This window comes from Hordeum vulgare, chromosome 7H, assembly GCF_904849725.1.
Source record: "Hordeum vulgare subsp. vulgare chromosome 7H, MorexV3_pseudomolecules_assembly, whole genome shotgun sequence".
Taxonomy (NCBI): Eukaryota; Viridiplantae; Streptophyta; class Magnoliopsida; order Poales; family Poaceae; genus Hordeum; species Hordeum vulgare.
This window is the reverse complement of record NC_058524.1, coordinates 602,707,274-602,732,503: the sequence shown is the minus strand read 5'-3', so window position 1 is coordinate 602,732,503 and position 25,230 is coordinate 602,707,274. Positions and strand designations below refer to the sequence as shown.

The 25,230-nt window shown below is 49.6% G+C and overlaps 1 protein-coding gene across 1 annotated transcript; it reads right to left on the bottom strand.

Annotated features, from left to right (window-relative positions):
• Positions 1–9,556: 9,556 nt before the first annotated feature.
• Positions 9,557–13,174, bottom strand: LOC123413006 (protein QUIRKY). The gene has a single exon (XM_045105952.1). It carries the CDS (start codon positions 12,954–12,956, stop codon positions 9,732–9,734), a length of 3,225 nt encoding a protein of 1,074 aa, XP_044961887.1. The 5' UTR covers positions 12,957–13,174; the 3' UTR covers positions 9,557–9,731.
• Between the last annotated feature and the right edge of the window lie 12,056 nt (positions 13,175–25,230).

Here is a 25,230-nt window from a genome sequence, read left to right as displayed (position 1 = left end):
ACTAGTGATTCGAAATCAGGTGAGTACAAAGATCCATCAGCATGGAGCCTCTTCATGCAATTTATACTAACATGACTCAAGCGGCAGTGCCACAAGTACGTGGTACTGTCATTATTAACTCGTATCTTTTGGCACCAATGTGTAACACTACAATCGAGATTTAATAAACCATTGAAGGTGATTATTCAAGCAAATAGAGTAACCATTATTCTCTTTGAATGAATAATCGTATTGCAATAAACACGATCCAATCATGTTCATGCTTAACGCAAACACCAAATAACAATTATTTAGGTTCAACACCAATCCCGATGGTAGAGGGAGCGTGCGACGTTTGATTATATCAACCTTGGAAACACTTCCAACACGTATCGTCACCTCGCCTTTTAGCTAGTCTCCGTTTATGCCGTAGCTTTCATTTCGCGTTACTAATCACTTAGCAACCGAACCGGTATCCAATACCCTCGTGCTACTAGGAGTACCAGTAAAGTACACATCAACATTATGTATATCACATATATACTTCTCTCGACTTTTGCCAGCCTTCTTATCCACCAAGTATCTAGAGTTGCTCCGCCTCAGTGACTGTTCCCCTTATTACAGAAGCACTTAGTCTCGGGTTTGGGTTTAATCTTGGGTCTCTTCATTAGTGCAGCAACTGTTTTGCCGTTTCACGAAGTATCCCTTCTAGCCCTTGCCTTTCTTGAAACTTAGTGGTTTTACTAACCATCAACTATTGATGCTCCTTCTTGATTTCTACTTTCGCAGTGTCAAACATCGCGAATCACTCAAAAGATCATAGTATCTATCCTTGATATGTTATAGTTCATCACGAAGCTCTCATAGCTTGGTGGCAGTGACTTTGGAGAACCATCACTATTTCATCTGGAAGATTAACTCCCACTTGATTCAAGCGATTGTCGTACTCAGACAATCTGAGCACATGCTCAACGGTTGAGCCTTTTCTCCTGTGCTTTGTGGACAAAGAATCTTGTCGGAGGTCTCGTACCTCTTAACAAGGGCACAAGCATGAAATCACAATTTCATCTCTTTAGAACATCACTTATGTTGCGTGACGTTTTACAACGTTTTCGGCGCCTTGCTTCTAAGCCATTAAGTATTTTTGTACTGAACTATCGTGTAGTCATCAGAAACGTGTATGTTGGATGTTCACAGCATCCACAGACGACGCTCGAGGTGCAGCACACCGAGTGGTGCATTAAGGACATAAGCCTTCTGTGCAGCAACGAGGACAATCCTCGGTTTTACAGACTCAGTCTGCAAAGTTTGCTACTATCAACTTTCAACTAAATTTTCTCTAGGAACATATAAAACAGTAGAGCTATAGCGCAAGCTACATCGTAATCCGCAAAGACCATTAGACTATGTTCATGACAATTAGTTCAATTAATCATATTACTTAAAGAACTCCCACTCAAAAAGTACATCTCTCTAGTCATTTGAGTGGTACATGATCCAAATCCGCTATCTCAAGTCCGATCATCACGTGAGTCGAGAATAGTTTCAGTGGTAAGCATCCCTATGCTAATCATATCAACTATACGATTCATGCTCGACCTTTCGGTCTCATGTGTTCCGAGGCCATGTCTGCACATGCTAGGCTCGTCAAGCTTAACCCGAGTGTTCCGCGTGTGCAACTGTTTTGCACCCGTTGTATGTGAACGTTGAGTCTATCACACCCGATCATCACGTGGTGTCTCGATACGAAGAACTGTCGCAACGGTGCACAGTCGGGGAGAACACAATTTCGTCTTGAAATTTTAGTGAGAGATCACCTCATAATGCTACCGTCGTTCTAAGCAAAAAAAGGTGCATAAAAGGATTAACATCACATGCAATTCATAAGTGACATGATATGGCCATCATCACGTTCTTCTTGATCTCCATCACCAAAGCACCGGCACGATCTTCTTGTCACCGGCGCCACACCATGATCATCCATCAACGTGTTGCCATCGGGGTTGTCGTGCTACTTATGCTATTACTACTAAAGCTACGTCCTAGCAATATAGTAAACGCATCTGCAAGCACAAATGTTTGTTTAAAGACAACCCTATGGCTCCTGCCGGTTGCCGTACCATCGACGTGCAAGTCGATATTAACTATTACAACATGATCATCTCATACATCCAATATATCACATCACATCATTGGCCATATCACATCACAATCATACCCTGCAAAAACAAGTTAGACGTCCTCTAATTTTGTTGTTGCTTGTTTTACGTGGTGACCAAGGGCATCTAGTAGGATCGCATCTTACTTACGCAAACACCACAACGGAGATATATGAATTGCTATTTAACCTCATCCAAGGACCTCCTCGGTCAAATCCGATTCAACTAAAGTTGGAGAAACAGTCACTTGCCAGTCATCTTTGAGCAAAGGGGGTTACTCGTAACGATGAAACCAGTCTCTCGTAAGCGTACGAGTAATGTCGGTCCAAGCCGCTTCAATCCAACAATACCGCGGAATCAAGAAAAGACTAAGGAGGGCAGCAAAACGCACATCACCGCCCACAAAACCTTTTGTGTTCTACTCGAGAAGACATCTACGCATGAACCTAGCTCATGATGCCACTGTTGGGGAACGTCGCATGGGAAACAAAAATTTTCCTACGCGCACGAAGACCTATCATGGTGATGTCCATCTACGAGAGGGGATGAGTGATCTACGTACCCTTGTAGATCGTACAGCAGAAGCGTTAGAGAACGCGGTTGATGTAGTGGAACGTCCTCACGTCCCTCGATCCGCCCCGCGAACAATCCCGCGATCAGTCCCACGATCTAGTACCGAACGGACGGCACCTCCGCGTTCAGCACACGTATAGCTCGACGATGATCTCGGCCTTCTTGATCCAGCAAGAGAGACGGAGAGGTAGAAGAGTTCTCCGGCAGCGTGACGGCGCTCCGGAGGTTGGTGATGATCTCGTCTCAGCAGGGCTCCGCCCGAGCTCCGCAGAAACGCGATCTAGAGGAAAAACTATGGAGGTATGTGGTCGGGCAGCCGTGAGAAAAGTCGTCTCAAATCAGCCCTAAAACCTCCGTATATATAGGTGGGAGGGAGGGGAGGAGGCAGCCTCAAAACCTAAAGGTTTGGCCGAAATTGGAGGTGGAGGAGTCCTACTCCAATCCTACTTGGAGTAGGATTCCACCTTCCCACTTGGAAACTCTTTCCACCTTGTGTTTTTTCCTTCTCAAACCTTATGGGCCTTAGTGGGAACTTATTCCAGCCCACTAGGGGCTGGTTTATCTCTTCCCATAGCCCATGGGGCGTGACACCCCTCCCGATGGTCCCCGGCACCCCTCCCGGCACTCCCGGTACACTACCGATGAGCCCGAAACTTTTCCGGTAATGCACGAAAACCTTCCGGTAACCAAATGAGGTCATCCTATATATCAATCTTCGTTTCCGGACCATTCCGGAAACCCTCGTGACGTCCGTGATCTCATCCGGGACTCCGAACAACATTCGGTAACCAACCATATAACTCAAATACGCATAAAACAACGTCGAACCTTAAGTGTGCAGACCCTGCGGGTTCGAGAACTATGTAGACATGACCCGAGAGACTCCTCGGTCAATATCCAATAGCGAGACCTGGATGCCCATATTGGATCCTACACATTCTACGAAGATCTTATCGTTTGAACCTCAGTGTCAAGGATTCGTGTAATCCCGTATGTCATTCCCTTTGTCCTTCGGTATGTTACTTGCCCGAGATTCGATCGTCAGTATCCGCATACCTATTTCAATCTCGTTCACCGGCAAGTCTCTTTACTCGTTCCGTAATACAAGATCCCGCAACTTACACTAAGTTACATTGCTTGCAAGGCTTGTGTGTGATGTTGTATTACCGAGTGGGCCCCGAGATACCTCCCCGTCATACGGAGTGACAAATCCCAGTCTTGATCCATACTAACTCAACTAACACCTTCGGAGACACCTGTAAAGCATCTTTATAGTCACCCAGTTACGTTGCGACGTTTGATACACACAAAGCATTCCTCCGGTGTCAGTGAGTTATATGATCTCATGGTCATAGGAATAAATACTTGACACGCAGAAAACAGTAGCAACAAAATAACACGATCAACATGCTACGTCTATTAGTTTGGGTCTAGTCCATCACATGATTCTCCTAATGATGTGATCCCGTTATCAAGTGACAACACTTGCCTATGGCCAGGAAACCTTGACCATCTTTGAACAACGAGCTAGTCAACTAGAGGCTTACTAGGGACAGTGTTTTGTCTATGTATCCACACAAGTATTGTGTTTCCAATCAATACAATTATAGCATGGATAATAAACGATTATCATGAACTAAGAAATATAATAATAACTAATTTATTATTGCCTCTAGGGCATATTTCCAACACAAGCTACATCGTAATTCGCAAAGACCATTAGACTATGTTCATGACAATTAGTTCAATTAATCATATTACTTAAGAACTCCCACTCAAAAAGTACATCTCTCTAGTCATTTGAGTGGTACATGATCCAAATCCACTATCTCAAGTCCGATCATCACGTGAGTCGAGAATAGTTTCAGTGGTAAGCATCCCTATGCTAATCATATCAACTATACGATTCATGCTCGACCTTTCGGTCTCATGTGTTCCGAGGCCATGTCTGCACATGCTAGGCTCGTCAAGCTTAACCCGAGTGTTCTGCGTGTGCAACTGTTTTGCACCCGTTGTATGTGAACGTTGAGTCTATCACACCCGATCATCACGTGGTGTCTCGAAACGAAGAACTGTCGCAACGGTGCACAGTCGGGGAGAACACAACTTCGTCTTGAAATTTTAGTGAGAGATCACCTCATAATGCTACCGTCGTTTTAAGCAAAATAAGGTGCATAAAAGGATTAACATCACATGCAATTCATAAGTGACATGATATGGCCATCATCACGTGCTTCTTGATCTCCATCACCAAAGCACCGGCACGATCTTCTTGTCACCGGCGCCACACCATGATCATCCATCAACGTGTTGCCATCGGGGTTGTCGTGCTACTTATGCTATTACTACTAAAGCTACATCCTAGCAAAATAGTAAACGCATCTGCAAGCACAAACGTTAGTATAAAGACAACCCTATGGCTCCTGCCGGTTGCCGTACCATCGACGTGCAAGTCGATATTTCTATTACAACATGATCATCTCATACATCCAATATATCACATCACATCGTTGGCCATATCACATCACAATCATACCCTGCAAAAACAAGTTAGACGTCCTCTAATTTTGTTGTTGCATGTTTTACGTGGTGACCGAGGGTATCTAGTAGGATCGCATCTTACTTACGCAAACACCACAACGGAGATATATGAGTTGCTATTTAACCTCATCCAAGGACCTCCTCGGTCAAATCCGATTCAACTAAAGTTGGAGAAACAGTCACTTGGCAGTCATCTTTGAGCAAAGGGGGTTACTCGTAACGATGAAACCAGTCTCTCGTAAGCGTACGAGTAATGTCGGTCCAAGCCGCTTCAATCCAACAATACCGCGGAATCAAGAAAAGACTAAGGAGGGCAGCAAAACGCACATCACCGCCCACAAAAACTTTTGTGTTCTACTCGAGAAGACATCTACGCATGAACCTAGCTCATGATGCCACTGTTGGGGAACGTCGCAAGGGAAACAAAAATTTTCCTACGCGCACGAAGACCTATCATGGTGATGTCCATCTACGAGAGGGGATGAGTGATCTACGTACCCTTGTAGATCGTACAGCAGAAGCGTTAGTGAACGCGGTTGATGTAGTGGAACGTCCTCACGTCCCTCGATCCGCCCCGCGAACAATCCCGCGATCAGTCCCACGATCCAGTACCGAACGGACGGCACCTCCGCGTTCAGCACACGTACAACTCGACGATGATCTCGGCCTTCTTGATCCAGTAAGAGAGACGGAGAGGTAGAAGAGTTCTCCGGCAGCGTGACGACGCTCCGGAGGTTGGTGATGATCTTGTCTCAGTAGGGCTCCGCCCGAGCTCCGCAGAAACGCGATCTAGAGGAAAAACTATGGAGGTATGTGGTCGGGCAGCCGTGGGAAAGTCGTCTCAAATCAGCCCTAAAACCTCCGTATATATAGGTGGGAGGGAGGGGAGGAGGCAGCCTCAAAACCTAAAGGTTTGGCCGAAATTGGAGGTGGAGGAGTCCTACTCCAATCCTACTTGGAGTAGGATTCCACCTTCCCACTTGGAAACTCTTTCCACCTTGTGTTTTTTCCTTCCCAAACCTTATGGGCCTTAGTGGGAACTTATTCCAGCCCACTAGGGGCTGGTTTATCTCTTCCCATAGCCCATGAGACCCCTTGGGGCGTGACACCCCTCCCGATGGTCCCCGGCACCCCTCCCGGTACTCCCGGTACACTACCGATGAGCCCGAAACTTTTCCGGTAATGCACGAAAACCTTCCGGTAACCAAATGAGGTCATCCTATATATCAATCTTCGTTTCCGGACCATTCCGGAAACCCTCGTGACGTCCGTGATCTCATCCGGGACTCCGAACAACATTCGGTAACCAACCATATAACTCAAATACGCATAAAACAACGTCGAACCTTAAGTGTGCAGACCCTGCGGGTTCGAGAACTATGTAGACATGACCCGAGAGACTCCTCGGTCAATATCCAATAGCGGGACCTGGATGCCCATATTGGATCCTACATATTCTACGAAGATCTTATCGTTTGAACCTCAGTGCCAAGGATTCATATAATCCCGTATGTCATTCCCTTTGTCCTTCGGTATGTTACTTGCCCGAGATTCGATCGTCAGTATCCGTATACCTATTTCAATCTCGTTTACTGGCAAGTCTCTTTACTCGTTCCGTAATACAAGATCCCGCAACTTACACTAAGTTACATTGCTTGCAAGGCTTGTGTGTGATGTTGTATTACCGAGTGGGCCCCGAGATACCTCTCCGTTTACACGGAGTGACAAATCCCAGTCTTGATCCATACTAACTCAACTAACACCTTCGGAGATACCTGTAGAGCATCTTTATAGTCACCCAGTTACGTTGCGACGTTTGATACACACAAAGCATTCCTCCGGTGTCAGTGAGTTATATGATCTCATGGTCATAGGAATAAATACTTGACACGCAGAAAACAGTAGCAACAAAATGACACGATCAACATGCTACGTCTATTAGTTTGGGTCTAGTCCATCACATGATTCTCCTAATGATGTGATCTCGTTATCAAGTGACAACACTTGCCTATGGCCAGGAAACCTTGACCATCTTTGATCAACGAGCTAGTCAACTAGAGGCTTACTAGGGACAGTGTTTATGTCTATGTATCCACACAAGTATTGTGTTTCCAATCAATACAATTATAGCATGGATAATAAACGATTATCATGAACTAAGAAATATAATAATAACTAATTTATTATTGCCTCTAGGGCATATTTCCAACAATTTAAGCTTAGGCCATTAAGCATCATCTTCGTGCAGTCACTACCCAAAAGGAGCAACTGTATTTTATGATCTCGAATGTGACATATTGATATGTATTCACATATTTACAGGTGCATTGCTGTATTTTGTATACTTGTAATTTAAAAAACACAAAACTAATCTAGATTAAGTTAATTTTTGTGGTTATAATTGTGCATCCACCTCGAAAAATATTTGTCCATTCATGCCGAATGAGTCTTTCATTGGAAGAGGAGAGTCTCATTCTCACTAGGAGGGTGTAGGCATTTTTTCTCCCGTTGCAACGCACGGACCTTTTTTCCTAGTTAAATGTAAGTACCTACCTCGGCGGCCCGCCTGGCAGTGGGTGGAAGGTCCATGTTGTCGTCCTTCTTAATGGAAGCGTGCGGCAGGATCGGCCTCATCCACTTCCAAACACCCGACGCCTTGCTCCCTCGCCGGCGACCAGAAACCCTAGCTAGCAAGCCATCACGAGCTTCTTCAACGAGAAGGGGAAGGGGAAGGGCAATCTCAGCGCCGACACGAGCTCTTCCTGCGGGCTCATGTCGCCGTCGCCTGCTAGACACGGCTCACCACTCACGCAGGAATGGTTGTACAAACTAGTCCACCAAGCACGGGGGCACAAGCAGCGCCGACGACCGCTGCAGTATCTAGACGTCAACCTGCCCCATCGTTGGCATTTGGATCCACACCGGATCCCCATTGCTATAGTTCCCCGATCAGTGTGGGAGCACACGGAGGAGGTTCGCCAACACCGCGAGGACCTCACGCGGGACCAGCGGGTGTTGCGTGCCTACATGCTAGACTCCCTTAACTGGGAGCATTGGTTCGCGCTAAATCACAAGGAAGAGCGCCACCGAGGCGTCCACGCCGACCAGGTCGTCCCTCCTCCACCGCTCGAGGTTCTACGGGAGGATGAGGATGAAGCAGTTGCGTACCAATCCATGCTCGAGTAGGCCCCGCAGCACCCAATGGAGGACAGCAGGATCGAGGAATACGCCCAGTCGGATAGATTGGAGCACGCCCTCTCCTTGTCATCTGCGGGGGACTCCGTCCATGCCCCGCTCTTCATCCCATCGCCGCAGCCGCTCACCATCAAGCCCAAGCCAGAGCCAGAGCCTGCACCGTTGCGGAAGCGCTCGCCACCTCCACCCACTTGGTCGCAGGAGGAGTACAATTGGCCGGTGTCGTCCGCGAGTGCGTGAGCGTGCGATCGTCCACTAGGACGCCATGCCGAAGGAGGAGGAGGCCCACCTCGAGCAATGGAAGTAGCAGTGGCTTGCCGAGAGGAGGCAGTGGGCCAGCGATAGATGCGGTGGGAGCAGGAGGGGGGGCACTATGCCTCGAGGAGGAGAAGGAGGAGTGCGTGTGGCATACCGCAATGCCGCCGCCGCAGCAGATGCCGGAGGAGGCTGTCCTGTTAGCCTACTAGGCGGCATTCGGGTGGGTTGGGCGGCCTCTCACCTTCATCGACCTCACCGACGGCGATGGAGACAACAAGGACAAGGTGGGCAACTAGGACAGTGTGCACTTTTTGTTTTGTTTTAATTAATATTTAAGTAGATTTGGGCCTCGTTGACGAGACACTTATGTTTAATTATGTTTTGTATGGGCATGTGTTTTTTTGCCCATGCAAATTTGAATTTATCTTTTATTGAACGCATCAATCGATCCAAATAAAAAAGCAAACACGTCTGTTTGCCTCATCGATCAAAATGGACAAAAAATAAATAAACTACGGGTCAGTTTGAGTCAGTCAGATTGGAGTTGCTCTTATCGATCAACTTCTTCTTCTTAAGTGTCACCGGACCGAGTCCCCACTTCCTTGTGTGTACGTGCCCCTGTCGATGACCACCCTCTTGATCTTCACCGATACCAGTAGCCATCCTCTCCCCAGGAGAACCATATCTTCCCTAACATCAATGTCATTCTCAAACCAGAGCAAAGCAGGAATCATAAGGTTGGCACCATAGCAGATAGAATTAACGGCGGATTCCTTCACGACGAGCTTCTTGTAGCTATAAAAGCGAGACAAATGTAAATTATGTACTACCAATTGGTATCACAATCATAGTAACTGTAACTCTTCTTGTCTTTAATTATGTGGTTTGTATGCTTATATGAATACAATCATCATCATTGTGTTATTTCTACAAATTTCCCCTCCCTTGACATAGTATATTCCTATCGTACACTCGTACGTTCATTATTGCGGCAACGACAAAATAAAATTGGACTGCTCGTCAATCTCAAAGCATCCTGTCCGAGAGGCTGGGCAGCCGGCGGAAGAAGTTGACGGCCGCGGCGGGCATGGGGTCCCGGAACATGGGATGGCGGAGGTAGTAGAACCCGCTGGCCACCGCCACCATCTTGGGCGGCATCGCATACAGCGCCACGGCGACGGCCAGGCAGACGCCGACGAAGATCCGGCTGGCCCTCGGGTCCCTCCAGCTGACCAGCGCCTGCAGCCGCTCGCCCTGCGCCGCGACGTCGCCCATGACGCGCTGCACCCGCCCCGCCAGCGTCCGTAGCCTCTCGTAGCGCAGCCGGAGGACCTCCGGCGCCGGCACCGCGTCGAACTCCTCCTCCAGCTCGTCCCCGTCCACCGTGTCGGCCTGCGACAGCCGCGCGTCCATGCCGGCCGGCGCCCGCGGCCGGAACCGGTAGTACCACACGCCGATGATGAAGACGTAGAGCGACGCCGTTGGCACCACCAGCTCCGGGTACCAGACGAGGACGAGGTAGAGCACGTGGACGAGGACGGTGGTGGACGGGTTGCGCCACCGCCGCACGCCGTCCAGCCACCGCTCCAGCCCGACCGCCCAGGCGAGCACGCCCATGATGCGGAACCAGTTGGCCTTGGCGCGGCGCACGCTCCAGGTGTGCGCGTCCGCGTCCAGCATGTACCGCACCACCTCCGGCCCCAGCGGCGGCTCGGAGCGCGCCAGCCATGCCGCCACGGTGCGCACGGCCGCGCCCCGCAGCGCCTCCTGCTGCGCCACGCCGATCGGGCGGAGGTAGTGCATCCGCGGCAGGAGCGGCGACGTGTAGGTGGCCCAGGTGTCCGGCAGATGCGCCGGCGAGGAGAAGCGCACGGCGAGCTGCACCTCGCCCATCTTCTTGAGCCCCGGCCGCAGCAGCACGTGCAGCGGGTAACACACCGTGTACGCCCGGTTGGTCTCGAGAGTGGACACGCGCACGCGCACCTTGCCGATGCGGTAGTCCTGGCGCTCGTCGCCGGCGCCCGCGAACATGCGCCAGTTGTCGAACACGGCCACCGTGAGCACCGTGCACGGGTCATACACCTGCCAGGTGTACTGCTCGTTCCACCGCGGGTTGAAGCTGTCGGTGACGGTGCGCGTGCGCACCCACTTCTTGCCATACTTGGCCACGCAGTAGGCGTCCGTGGAGCCCTTGGAGCCTCCTTTCGTCTTCATGGGGAGCAGGCCGCATGCCCCGACAATGCCCAGCTCCAGCACGCCGATCGGTGGCTTCCACAGCTGCTTCGCCGTCGGCCGGTAGTCGCTGCACACATGCGCCGCCTCGTCGAGCACATGGTACCCTCCTTCCAGGGAGAGTCGAAGGTGCAGCCTGCCCGAGTAGAACCCTGCAGGTGGTTGTCCCTGCTGATCCCCGCCGTCTCCATGACCCATGCCGCCCTCGAGGTTGAACCATCTTGAGGCGACGATCTGCCGCTCGTCGAGGCGCTGCTCGACGGAGCTCACGGGGATGGTGGCGTGGCCGAGCAGAGCAGGTTCCTTGATCATCGACCGGTCCTCCACGAGCAGGACGAGGGTGTCGTCCAGCGGCTCGGACGCCACGAACATGAGGTCCTCGGCCCACGCGAACGCCGAGCCGCTGCTGCTGGCCACCGACCGGCGGGTGCGCGCCGACTGGAAGCCGAGCTGAACCTTGACGCGCACGTCGAACGGCAGCCCCGGCGGCGGCGACGGCACGCGCAGGTCCTGCGCCTCGATGACGGACGCCCGCAGATACCACAGCTTGGGCGACTGGTACACCTTGGCGCGGGTGTAGGCGGCGTAGGGCGCGTCGGTGTTCCAGGCCTCCGGGAACACGTCGTCGGCCTGCGTGCCGATCCACACCGACACCATGATGTCCCCTGTGACCATGCCCGGCTCGCCGCCCTCGAGCCGGTACCACTGCGCGGCCAGCGGGCCGTCCGGCTGGTCGCGGACCGGCACGTCGGAGAGGTCGAAGCAGACGCCGCCGAGGAAGGCGTCCGCCGGAGACGGCGCCCCGCCGTCCCAGACGGATATCTCGAGCGTCGGCTCCGGCTTTGCGTGGCTGATGGCAAACACCTGGTTCCACTCGGGGCTGCCGGTGCCGGAGACGTCGCGGCCTGGCCGGGAGCGGAGGCAGTGCGGACCGGCTTGGATCTTGACGTAGGGGCCCTCGCAGGCGCGGATGCCGCGCACCCTCACGATGCGCACGAAGAGGTACCGCATCGGCTCCACCAGGTCGTACGTCGACTGCACCGGCTCGACGGCCTCGCCGGCGGACGCGAACCGCCCGGAGATGACGCGGGGAGAGGCGGCCGTGTAGTAATCAGGGGGGCCGAAGCCGCCGCTGGGGTGTCGGGGCACGCGGACGTGCCCGTTGCTCGACGCCATCCGCTCCTTGCGGAGCTCAGGCGGGTACATTTCCGCCCCATCGGGCCCTGGCCCTGGTTCACGCTGCGGCTCCGGCTCCGGCTCCGGCTGCGGTGGCATCATGGGGCCGTGCATCATGGGGCCGTGTGGACCATGCATCGGAGGCGGCATCATGTGGCCGTGCATCATCGGGGGCGGCATCATCGGGCCGTGCGGCCCGTGCATAGGAGCTTCCTCCACGATGATGACCGGAGGCTGGGCCTGCGGCTGCTGCACCTCGACGGCAGCCTCGGTCGGCTCGGGGAGCTCAGGAGGTTGCTCCCTGGGCTGCTCCGGCGGGACCTCAGGCGGCGGCGCATTGTCAGCGCCCTCGGGCGGCCTGTCCTCCGGCGGCGGCGGCGGCGGGGCCGCAGGCTCGTCGTAGTAGTAGATCTTGAGGCCGACCTCGCCGCGGATCCAGCTGAGCAGGCTGCGCTTCTCGAGGGGGAAGTAGACGATGCCCTCCTCCCCGCGGCGCGAGAACTGGGAGCCGTAGATGCGGACGCGGCCGAGGAAGTGGTTCTTGCCGCCGCCGGGCCCGGCGGAGGGGTTGAAGCGGCGGTCGTGGTAGAGCGAGACGTCGAGCGACTCGGCGTGCATGGTGGCCGGGTCGGGGACGGCGAACTCGAGGCGCTCGTGCCACTGCGGGTTGAGGTCCCGCGGCACGGTCCGGGTGCGCTTGCGCTGGCCGTCGAAGTCGGCCACCGCGTAGGCGCTGGACGTGCCGAGCCCGTCCTTGGGCACCAGGTCCCGCGCGTCCACCACCTCCACCGCCAGCCTGCGCACCATCTGCGCATGCGGCGGCGGCTGCCCCCCGTCCGCCATGGAGCTCGACCGACCGGCGATGGAGGCGCGGTCAGTTGGCGATGACGGGAAGGGAAAGGTGACGATGAAACGGAATAGGGTTCCTTATGGAGTGGTGTGGAGGGGAGTGGGCTTTTGCTTGGGAATCTGAGCGAAAGCGAGGCAATGGAGGAGGAAGAGGGATTATTCGGGAGTCGTGGTGGCGATGATGGGAAAGCGAAGCCAAGGGAAGGGAAGGGGTCGATCAAATGGAATAAGGTTCGAGACCATATGGTGTTGACGGGAGAGGAGTGGTGGTTTCCTTGCGAATGCTTTTGCTTTTGGAGGGTGTGCTTTGCTGTGTGAGGAGGAGCTAGAAGGCTACGGGCGATCGAGCGAGAGAATCCGAGCTAGAGTGAGGCGATGGAGGAAGAGAAGAGGGATGATTCCATCGGAAGTTGGTGGCTTTCTTTCCCCGGAAGCTCTCGCTTTGCTCCCGCGGAATCTCATCTGTCTGCTGCTCGCTTTTCTTTCGAGGAGGGTCATGTGTTTTTCTGTTCTTGTTGTGGTTGCGGGTTCCGCTGCCGCTGCCGTTCGTTAGTTCACACTGCCTGCCCTGCCTTGCCTTTTCTTTTTCTCTGGCGCGCGTGCGGTTACTTGGAGCACTTCAAATTGAAGTAAAGATCTAAAAGCCGGAGATGCAAAATTTACATCTTTAAAACATATTTTTGACATTGATCAACTTCAGCAGATGATGTAAATGAACAACTCCAATAGATGATGTAAACGAAGATGTGAATTTGACGACCGGCCGCACGGCTACTGTACAACCACGTTTCACATGGTTTCCGCAAATTTAAGAAGTGGTTTGCATCAAATTTCACCAACACAGGTTCATCATTGTTCGTAGTTTAAAATTCTACAACCTAAAGTGCATAGTCTCAAACAAAATTTATGGTCCAGTAAATCTTACAACCCTTTGGGACATTTTGTCCAACACGTTGGAGGTGGTGGCCGTCGGAGTCATCGCATCATCTTTAATAACTGGCGGTGGTAGAGGAGGGCCTTTTTGCCCGGAGGAGGAAGACGTGGCCACCTGCGTCGACCAATGACCCCTCGCAGCTGCCAGCTACGTCCGTCTTCACGACTTGACCAACCGAGGTTGAGGATTGCTGGCTGTCGGATTGCGGCCCCGACCAGCCAACCGCTTCACTCCTTCACTGCACGGCTTCACGGCGGCCTGCTTCTTCACAAGAGGCTCCGGCGCGGCGGGGGCGACCGGGCACGGTGGGGAAAATAAGGGGCGACATGGCAACACGGCACGGATGCGGCGGCCGAATTCGAGTTGTGGGCTATGGCGATGGGCTGGGCCAGACCAGCAACGGAGGAGGAAGCGGCGGGGTCATCGGCGTCTGCCATGACTACGGCAGGCGGCGGGCGGGATGCGTACGAGCATCAGCGGGTGGCAGGAAGGCAATTGAAAAGCGGTAGGCAGGGAGGGAGCCAACATTCATGCATAAGGGGGGCAAGTTTGTTATTGAAGGTGGCAAAGTTCATATGAAGTAACATTTTTGGCTGCAACAACTACAACCACAGTAGAAGAATCAATTTGTTAGTAGGGGTGAAAGCGCGCTCTGCCGGATTTGGGCGACGACGTAGCATGTGGAGTACACACTTGATTGCCCGGGAAGTCAAATGATCTGAAAGTGAAATCTGGCTTCAGAAAGATCTGTTGAACTTGAATGCAAGAGATGATGGTGACCGCCGCGCCACGAACGACGACGTGCTTTATTTGCCGTGTCTATTAGATGATTCTTCGTGCGTTGTTGCGAGAACTCTTAGTCCTATGCATCTATACAATGGCGGTTTCATCATTTTTGTACCTAGCGACATTCGGCACAGCACAATGAAGCTTCATCATCATCCACCGCCCCGACAAGCCTTAATTTTTGGGTCCATCACTGCATCTATACTCTATAACTATACATACCATCTATACCTATACCTACTGATAATAAAAAGGTATTTTTAATCTGTCATGTTATCCTCTATTACTAAATAGTTATAACCCACTACATAATTTTTCTAACCATGCAACCATGACACATACGCAAATATGCATGCAAGACATAAATAACATATTTTATATTACTATATACATGCAATGATGCCACATAATCAATTCACCCACTACATAATTTTCCTAGCCATGCAACCATGACACATAAGCAAATATGCATGCAAGACATAAATAACATCTTTTGTATTACTATACACATGCAATGGTGCCACAAAATCAATTCACCCACTACATAATTTTTCTAGCCATGCAACCATGACACATAAGCAAGTATGCATGCAAGACATAAATAACATTTTTTGTATTACTCTACATATGCAATGGTGTCACATAATCAATTCATGCATATTAGTCATGAGTAGTTTTTTACATTAGAGTTCATCCTTCATATTGTGTTAGAAATTATATTTTAACTATAATTTTCACTCTATTTTTATGTGCTTCGTATTTTATTGTTTCTAAGCTTACATTGGCTTTTCATTACTTTTAGAATTTTTATAACAACTATTTATCCATATTTTAGCAATGTTTCCGCAGCAACGTACGGGGCATCATCTAGTTGTACATAAACCCGCGACAATTTATTAAAAATCAACTCGTTGCCCATAAGACACGTGAAACCAGATTCACCAGCCCCACGTGTTTGGTTAGTTTTGTACCCCAGAGTCCTATAGGATAAAAACAAAAGGAGAGGGATTTCTTCTACTACTCGAAGAAGCACGGGATTCATCCATGTCCGGATAGCCGACGATTGGAAAAAAAAAACTCAGGCACGTGTCGCCACTCTCCTGCAATTCCTCAATAGGGGGGGGGGGGCGCTGGATGTCAACGGGAAGGTATTGGAGGCGGACGACAGTGGTGGTCTGGTGCAGCTGCAGTTGGATTGGCGCTCGGGCGACAAGGGTGTAGCATTGGGGCTGCCACTGATAGATGTGAAGTTGTCCCTGTCTTTCGATGAGATGGTGGTTTCGTTTTGGTGGAGTAGACTTTGACGATCCGACTACGAACGTGTGAAGACGTCACGCCTAAGCAACTCCGAGAGTTATTGACCACGTCGGAGCACGATCAACCTGACCACGAGGGTCTGTTTCCTGCACGCAAAGGAAGAACAAGCAAGAAACTAAGATTGCAATCTAGATATTACGAATATAAGAGCAAAGCTTTATTGATGAAGGTGGGGTTCTGTGACGCCTTTGTGTGGTCATGGAACACGAACGAAGAACACGAAGTTGCAGCTATGGCGAACTTGTAATCTAAACAAAACCCAAGTCTAAACGGTGCCTTAAGGGTTGTATATATGAGGGAATAGAGAGGCAATTTCGTGACCCTTGGAGGAGGGGTCCGAAAACAGCCCTAAACTCGGTTTCCCTACGCATACGGACTCTAAAAACAGACTATACTATGGTATTTCAAAATTACATGGGCCTGGCCCAAAAATAAGGTGGTGCAACAACTATAATAGCCTATGGACCAAATTTATAAAGTGGTGCTTGAATATTTCGTCCAAAGCCTTCATGCTCTCCTTTTGATGGCTTTAATGTGCGAAAATCACTTGTGGAAGCTCCATTGTTCTCTCCCGCGCGTGCACCTTCTTTTTCATGCTTGATCCCACTCCAACGGATATCCTTTTTGTCCATGTTATGTCCTTAGCACAACAAAAATATATAACTTAGGCAGCAGCATATGTTCATGAACATTAGAAGTATTTTAAAGAAACAAAAGTATCTAGTAATTCAGTTGGCGTGCAGGAGCTCTAGTAACTGGTCCAGCATGTATAGCAGCTGGGGTTGTGGATGTAACATTGGTGTTGATGTCCTCATCATCCTCGCCTTCTTGAACTGAAGTCGTCCTCGATGGAAGTGTAATGCCCCGGACACACCCACTGGCGGCCCTTACTCTTGGCGGGATCTAGACTTGCCTCACATATCAATAGTAGTCTTTTCCGCGCATTTTGTCCTCACTCATGCGCACCCGGGACAACCAACTTCCCGGTCGGTCACCCATCCTAGAACTACTCTAAGCCGAACACGCTTAACCTGGAAGTTCTGTTTGAATGGGCTCCCAGAAAAGAAGGAATTCCTTATTGATATGAGTAATCTATCATCCCTAATAAGCCAGACTATCACAGGAAGCTCATCTTCCTCACCCAAATATGGCTTCAAATCTGCAATGTTAAAAGTGGGAATAACCCCAAAATCTGCAGGCAGCTCAAGTCTATATACATTATCATTTATTTTCTCTAACACTTTGAAAGAACCATCAGCTCGCGCATTAGCTTTGACTTGCATAAATCAGGAAACCTATCCTTACGCAAATGCAACCAAACAAGTCTCCAGGTGCAAAGACAAAATGTTTTCTACTCTTATCTCCAGCAAGTTTATATTTAGCATTCATGCGCTCAATGTTTTCCTTCGTTAACTCATGCATTTTTAATATCAAATCAACACGTTCGTTAGCATCAAAATTAACCTTCTCAGAAGATGGAAGAGGTAACAAATCAATAGGTGCACGAGTTAGGAAACCATACACAAGTTCGAAAGGACACATCTTAGTAGTAGAATGCAGCGAACGATTATAAGCAAATTCAATATGAGGCAAGCATTATTCCCATAGTTTTAGATTGTTCTTCAAAACAGCCCTAAGCATAGTAGACGAAGATCTATTGACTACTTCAGTTTGTCCATCAATTTGGGGGTGACATGTAGTACTAAAAAGCAATTTTGTCCCCAACTTAGCCCATAAACATCGCCAAAAGTTTCTAAAAAATTTAGCATCACGATCTGAAACAATCGTACTTGGCACACCATGCAAGCGAATAATTTCACGAAAGAACAAATCAGCTACATTAGCAACAAAACGCTCAACATCACGTCGCATCTTTGGCAAAAGAAATGTGTATCAAGTGTACCCTCCGTCTTCTTTACGCCAAAGTGTCCCATCGATCCTCCTCCATACGCCTCCTGTAACAACAAAAGACGAACGGAGCTAGCTGGAATGCATAGCTTGTTAGCACAGAACACAAATCCATCATTAATGATGAACTTGTTCCATGTTCTTCCTTCTTTACAATTCTTGAACACATCTTTGAAACCAGCATCATGCACATATTGATCTTTGATGGTCTCCAAACCAAATATTTTGAAGTCAAGTTGTGAAAGCATAGTATAACGACGAGACAAAGCATGAGCAATAACATTTTCTTTACCCTTCTTGTGTTTAATGACATACGGGAAAGTCTCAATGAATTCAACCCATTTAGTATGTCTACGGTTTAGTTTTGCTTGACTTTTAATATATTTCAAAGATTCATGATCAGAATGTATGACAAATTCTTTGGGCCATAAATAATGTTTCCATGTTTCCAAAGTCCGAACAAGAGCATATAATTCTATATCATAAGTAGAATAATTCAGACTAGGCCCACTTAATTTTTTAGAAAAGTATGCAAGAGGTTTACCATCTTGTAATAACACACCTCCTAACCCAATTCCACTAGCATCACATTCAAGTTCGAAAGTCTTATTAAAATCAGGAAGCTGTAGTAAAGGAGCATGTGTTAACTTATCTTTCAAAACCGTGAAGGCTTCTTCCTATGTGGTACCCCAAGCATAAGGCACATCCTTCTTTGTAAGCTCATTGAAGGTGCAACAATGGTGCTGAAATCTTTCACAAAACGCTTATAAAACCCGACAAGTACAAGGAAACTCCTCACTTGTGTGACCGATTTGGCCTGTGGCCAACTCTCAATAACTTCAATCTTGGCTTTATCAACTTCAATTCCCTATGGAGTAACAATATAGACAAGAAAAGATACTCGGTCTGTGCAAAAGGTGCACTTCCCAAGGTTACCAAACAAACGTGCATCACGTAGAGCAATAAAAACAGCACGCAAATGATCCAAGTGTTCCTCTAAAGATATACTATAAATCAGTATATCATCAAAGTAGACTACTACAAACCGTCCAATGAAAGCACGTAAAACCTCATTCATTAATCTCATGAAAGTGCTAGGTGCATTAGTCAATCCAAAAGGCATAACTAACCACTCATATAATCCAAACTTAGTTTTAAATGTTGTTTTCCATTCATCTCCCAATTTCATGCGAATTTGATGGTATCCACTACACAAATCAACTTCGGAGAAAATTGTAGAGCCACTTAATTCATCAAGCATATCATCTAGCCTAGGAATAGGATGATGATAACGAATAGTAATATTATTAATGCCTCTACAATCAACACACATAAGCGATGTACCATCCTTTTTCGGCACTAGAATAATAGGAACAACACAAGGACTAAGAGATTCGCGTATATAACCTTTGTCGAGAAGCTCGTGTACTTGACGCATAATCTCCTTCGTCTCCTCTGGATTGGTACGGTATGGTGCACGGTTGGGTAGCGATGCACCGAGAATTAAGTCAATCTGATGCTCAATCGCTCTAATAGGTGGTAATCCCGGTGGCACGTCTTGTGGAAAGACGTCAGTGAAATCTTGCAAAATGTTAATGACAGCAGGAGGCAAAGAGGGTGTCATGTCCTCAAATGAAAATAATACCTCTTTGCATACAAAAGCATAGCAAACAGAAGTAGTAATATCCAAATCAGTAATATCAGATTTAGTGGCAAGTAAACAACCACTCTTCAGTTTTATTTTAGATGCAACACTAGATGATGATTTATTAGGCTTATTGTGTTGCTCAAATTCCTTTGCTACAATCTGATTTTGACTCTTATGTAGGTCCTGTTTTGCTTTACTAGCTCTAGCAATGTCATCTTTCATAATTTGTTCAGGAGACATAGAAAGCAAAGTTATATTTTGATCCTTATGAATAAGAGTATACTAATTTGTTCTACCATGGTGTATAATTTTTTATATCAAATTACCATGGTCTACCAAGTAAAACGGAGCATGCTTGCATGGGTACCACATCACAATCAACAAAATCAGAATATGTAGCAATGCTAAAATGCACACAAACAGTACGTGTTACCTTAACCTTGCCACTCTTGTTGAACCACTCGATATAATAAGGATGAGGATGTGGTCTGGTGGTGAGAGACAGCTTCTCCACCATCTCCATGCTAGGTAAGTTGTCGCAACTCCCTCCATCGATGATTACGTGAACAGAATGTTCCTTTACAACCCCCTTTGTATAGAACAAGTTGTGCCTCTGATTTTGCTCAGCCTGTGTTACCTGCACACTTAAAACACATTGAGCAACTAAGTTTTCATACCTGTCAGCGTAATCAGCAGCCATGTAGTGTGTCTCTTGTTCAGTATCATCTACACCCTGTTCTTCACTTGCAATAAGAGCCAGAGTCTCCTCGTCATAGTCACTAACGGAGTCATATCCACCATCCTCAGTAATAATCATCATGCGCTTGGATGGGAACTCTCTCGCATAATGACCTCCACCATTGCAACGACGACAAATAACCTCATGTGTTTGCCCTTTGGATGCCACGGATGAAGAAGAGCTCTGTGCGGGCCCGGAAGGTGTGCTCTTAGCGAAGGGTGGGGCAGGGGCCTGTTTCCTGGTATCTCTGGTGGAATTGGGGGCGGAAGTAGGCGGTGCTGATGCAGGAGGACGTGTGGAAGTAGATGTGGTTCGTGGCATCCATGAGGAAGTGCAACCTGCAGAAAAATTAGTTCTCGCCAATGCCTGTCGATCCTGCACTTCACGTTCAACTTTGCAAGCAAGATGGAATAAACGAGTGACAGTGTTATAATCCTTATATTCTACTCCCTCCGTTCCTAAATATAAGACCTTTTAGATATTGCATTATGAACTACATACGGATGTATATAGACATATTTTAGAATGTAGATTCACTCATTTTGCTTAATATATAGTCTCCTAGTGTAATCTCTAAAAGGTCTTATATTTTGAAATGGAGGGAGTAGAATAGTTTGAATATCTCTATTTAATCCACCCATAAAACGTGCAAGCATAGCTTCATTGTCCTAAAAAATATCATGTCTAATCATTCCAGATTGTAATACCTGATAATATTCTTCTACAGAATTTTTTCCCTTGTCTTAAACGCTGCAAGTTTTGAAGTAATTCACGTTGATAATATGGTGGAACCCAACGAGTACCCGTAGCAGTTTTCAACGCAACCCAAGTAGTTAGAATATTAGCATGATGTATTTGACAATATTCAGACCACCAAACACAAGCAAAACTAGTGAATCAACAAACAACAACAGCAACACGTCTATCGTCAGGAAATTGCAAGCATGTAAAACATTTCTCTGTTTCTAATTCCCAACTAAGATATATATCAGGAACATATCGACCATCAAAAGTAGAAATATTCGATTTAATTTTAGGGAGATGGTCATGATCCCGTACCTGAGGGTGTGGTGCATCCCTACCATTTCAATTGTATCCATGTGGACGACCCACGGCTTGTAGTGGTGGTTGTTGTTCCTGGTGCTGAACTGGAGCAACCTCTCCCTCATCATCGTAATCACCATCATAATCCTCATTCTGCTCAGCCACAGAAACCTTGGTAGTAGCAGCAGGAGGAGCTGCAATAGCAGGAGCAGCAGTAGGAGCAACAACATCAAAATTCTGAACTTGGCCGACAAACACACGTCACGCTCGTAGGCTGATGGGGTTATTGTCCTAGGGTAGGGTCATAGGACTGCCCTGTAAGTCCTACCCAAGGACTACCCCTCATAAGAGACGAGGCCTTTAGTCAGTTCCGACTGAATTAAGGAGTCCCCATCATCTAGTCGGTAACAGGTCCTCGACCATCCAGTCGGAGACTAGCATTCGGAGAACATCCAACTAACCGACTGGATGCCGCTCGGAACATCGTAACCCCCTGGAGGAAAACGGTCGTACGTTTCCCGGTGCATTTATTAGCATTTAGGACGTACGTTACCTGTAACGTATGCATTCAATCGCCACTACTCCACCCCTGTACCAGAACCGTTGTGGAGGGCAGCGCACTCTATATAAGCCACCCTCCCCCGCTGGTGAAGAGGTTGGCAACTCATTTCTATTCCATATTCCACTCGACAACAAGCTCCCAGAGCACTGAGGCGTAGGGCTATTACCTCCACCGCAGAGGGGCCTTAACTCATACAACCTCGCCGTAGCTAAGGCTCTGCCCATCCTTTTCGTACCCTACACATCTACTGTCAGGCTTATACCCACGACAGCTGGCGCCCACCGTGGGGCAGGCGTCTAAGCGACTTCCGGCGAGTTTGCGACTACTTCCTTTCGCCATGTCGTCCGGTGGAGATTCGAGCATGGGTCGCCAGATCTTCTTCGGCGCTCTCTCCTTCATCGTCGACGATTCGGCGTGGCTTCGGGATGTGCCTCTCGACGTCGAGGCGCTTCCCCGTCGTGGGGCTACGCACTTCCGTGCCGGCACCCGCGGCATTCTTCTTCTCCAGCAGTCGGCTCCGGTGTCGACCTACACCGCTGTCACGCGCCGCAGCACGCGGTCCCGCCGTCCGCGACTTCAACGTTGGGTGCAACACGCCCGGGCGCGCCAGAACGCGTCTTCACAAGTGGTAGTTCTAGAGTCTGTTGTGGTTGCCCCGCTGTCCCAGCACTCGGGCTCGGTTCCGACTGAGTTTCCTTCCGAGTATGCGGGTCGCGGGCTGCAGCAGAAGTACACATGGCCAACTCCCATGAAGATCCCCGTTAAGCTGGCCGGAACGAGCACGAGATCGGCGAAACGTCCGGCGCGCGTCGTCCGCCTCGCCGTTCTGCTAGTCGACACACCCGGCGGAGCAACGTGGAGTTGTTCCGCACACCCCTCCTGAACTTGGCTGCAGCTGCCAAGATAGCCGATTCCCTCCAGCCGACTGATTCAGAGGCTGGTAGGGGAATCGAGCAGATCTGAGCCCTGTTGCGCATGGCGCAGCAGCAGAATTCGGCAGTCTCCCAGTTGCATAACAGGATCCATAATAGTTCCGTTCATGCGAATACGCATCGGTCGGTTCACAGCCCTAGTTCCCATCAGCGGCACAGAGGAGGCAGCCGTTCCATAAATCACGAAGATCGCCGCCGTTCACGCACCCCTCCGCGGGGTGGGCCCTACGGGCCCCGACATCATGATGATCGGCGTTCAGTCGGTGACGCTTACGACCCAAGGCCTGACGCAAGAGGGCGTATCGCTCAGCGAAGGGTCGACAGGGGCCGAGCCCACCGCGATGGTTATGATATGGACCGTCCGAGTGGAAGCAGGACCATCGTGTCTGGTCCCGAGTGTTTCAGTCGAGCCATCCGTTCGGCTGACATCCCGCCAAACTTCAGATTGGCGATGGGAATCAACAAGTTTACAGGAGAGTCCAAGCCAGAAACGTGGCTGGACGACTACCAAGTGGCAGTCCAGATCGGAGGAGGGGACGACCATGTCGCCATGAAACACCTCCCTCTGATGATCGACGGTTCGGCGTGAGCGTGGCTAAACCAGTTGGCCCCCTCCAGCATCTACAGTTGGGCAGATCTGGCCCGAGTGTTCATCAAGACCTTCGAAGGGACGTGCAAGCGCCCTGCAGGCCTCGTGGAGCTCCAGCATTGCGTCCATAAGCAGAATGAGCCCCTGCGTGACTTCATTCAGTGTTGGACAACCCTCTACCACACGGTGGAGAACGTCACCGAGCATCAAGCAGTCTGCGCCTTCAAGGCAGGCGTGCGGTACAGAGATCTGTACCTAAAGTTCGGCCGAACAGGTGACATCTCCATGAGCAAGATGATGGAGATAGCAGCTCGCTATGCAAATGGCGAAGAAGAGGACCACATCCGAAGCGGCAAGCATAAGACAGTCGGTGATGGAGACGGGAATAACACTCGAAAGCACAAGCAGAAAGCTCCGTCCACCCTGCAGGCAGAAGCTGCAGCCGTGACCAATGCCAAGTTCAAGGGCAAAGGGAAGGCGCAGTTTACCCCCAAGAAGAAGCAGTTCAATAATCTCATCCTGGACCAGCCTTGTCCAGTTCATACGAAGATGGACGAAGAAGGCAACCCCATATATCCAAAGCATACCAATCGACAATGTCGCCTCCTGATCGAGGGGTTCGGCGAAGGACAACCGAGTGAAAAGGACAACGAACAGGATGAGGAGGATAAGGAGGATCCGTTCCCCCAAGTCCATGCAACTCTCATGATTTTTGCTGACGTCGAGAGCAAGAGTCGACTGAAGTTGGTGAACAGGGAGGTGAACATGGCCACCCCCACCAACCCCAAGTTCCTCAAATGGTCTCAGATTGCGATCACCTTCAACCAGTCGGATCATCCAGCACACGTACCCACCCCGGGGAGACAGGCTCTGGTCGTCGACCTGGTGGTGGAAGGAGTCCGACTGTGCAAAGTCCTCATGGACGGCGGCAGCGGCTTGAACATCATGTACGCCGACACACTCAAGGGGATGGGCATTCCGATGTCCAAACTCAGCGAGACCAGCATGCAGTTCCATGGAGTCGTCCCTGGACGGAAGGCCAAGTCACTCGGCCAGATCGCGTTGGACGTCGTTTTCGGCTCCGACAAGAACTTCCGCAAGGAGAAGCTGACGTTCGAAGTGGTGGACTTCCAGAGCGCTTACCATGCAGTTTTGGGCCGCCCAGCGTATGCGCGTTTCATGGCCCGGCCGTGTTACGTATACTTGAAGCTGAAGATGCCAGGCCCGAAAGGCGTGATCACCATCACGGGCAATCATCAGCGAGCTGAAGAGTGTGTGCAGCAGGGATCAAGAATCGCCGACCAGCAGATGGCCGTCCTCGAGCTCGACGAGTACAAGAAAATAGTCGACCCCACTGACCTGATGCGCTCGAAGAAACCAGCTTCAGAGTCTGCATTTCAGTCGGCGGGAGAGACGAAGAAGGTGAGCATCCACCCGACGGACGACACTGCTGCCCCGACGAACATCTCCACCACCCTCGATCCTAAATAGGAAGCCGAGCTCACCCAATTCCTCCGTGAGAACTGGGACATCTTCGCATGGAAACCCTCTGACATGCCAGTGTTGGAATTATGCCCTAGAGGCAATAATAAATGTATAGTTGTTATTATAATTCCTATATCAATATAATAGTTTATTATCCATGCTATAATTGTATTGAATGAAGACTCATTTACATGTGTGGATACATAGACAAAACACCGTCCCTAGCAGGCCTCTAGTTGGCTAGCCAGTTGATCAATGATAGTCAGTGTCTTTTGATTATGAACAAGGTGTTGTTGCTTGATAACTGGATCACGTCATTGGGAG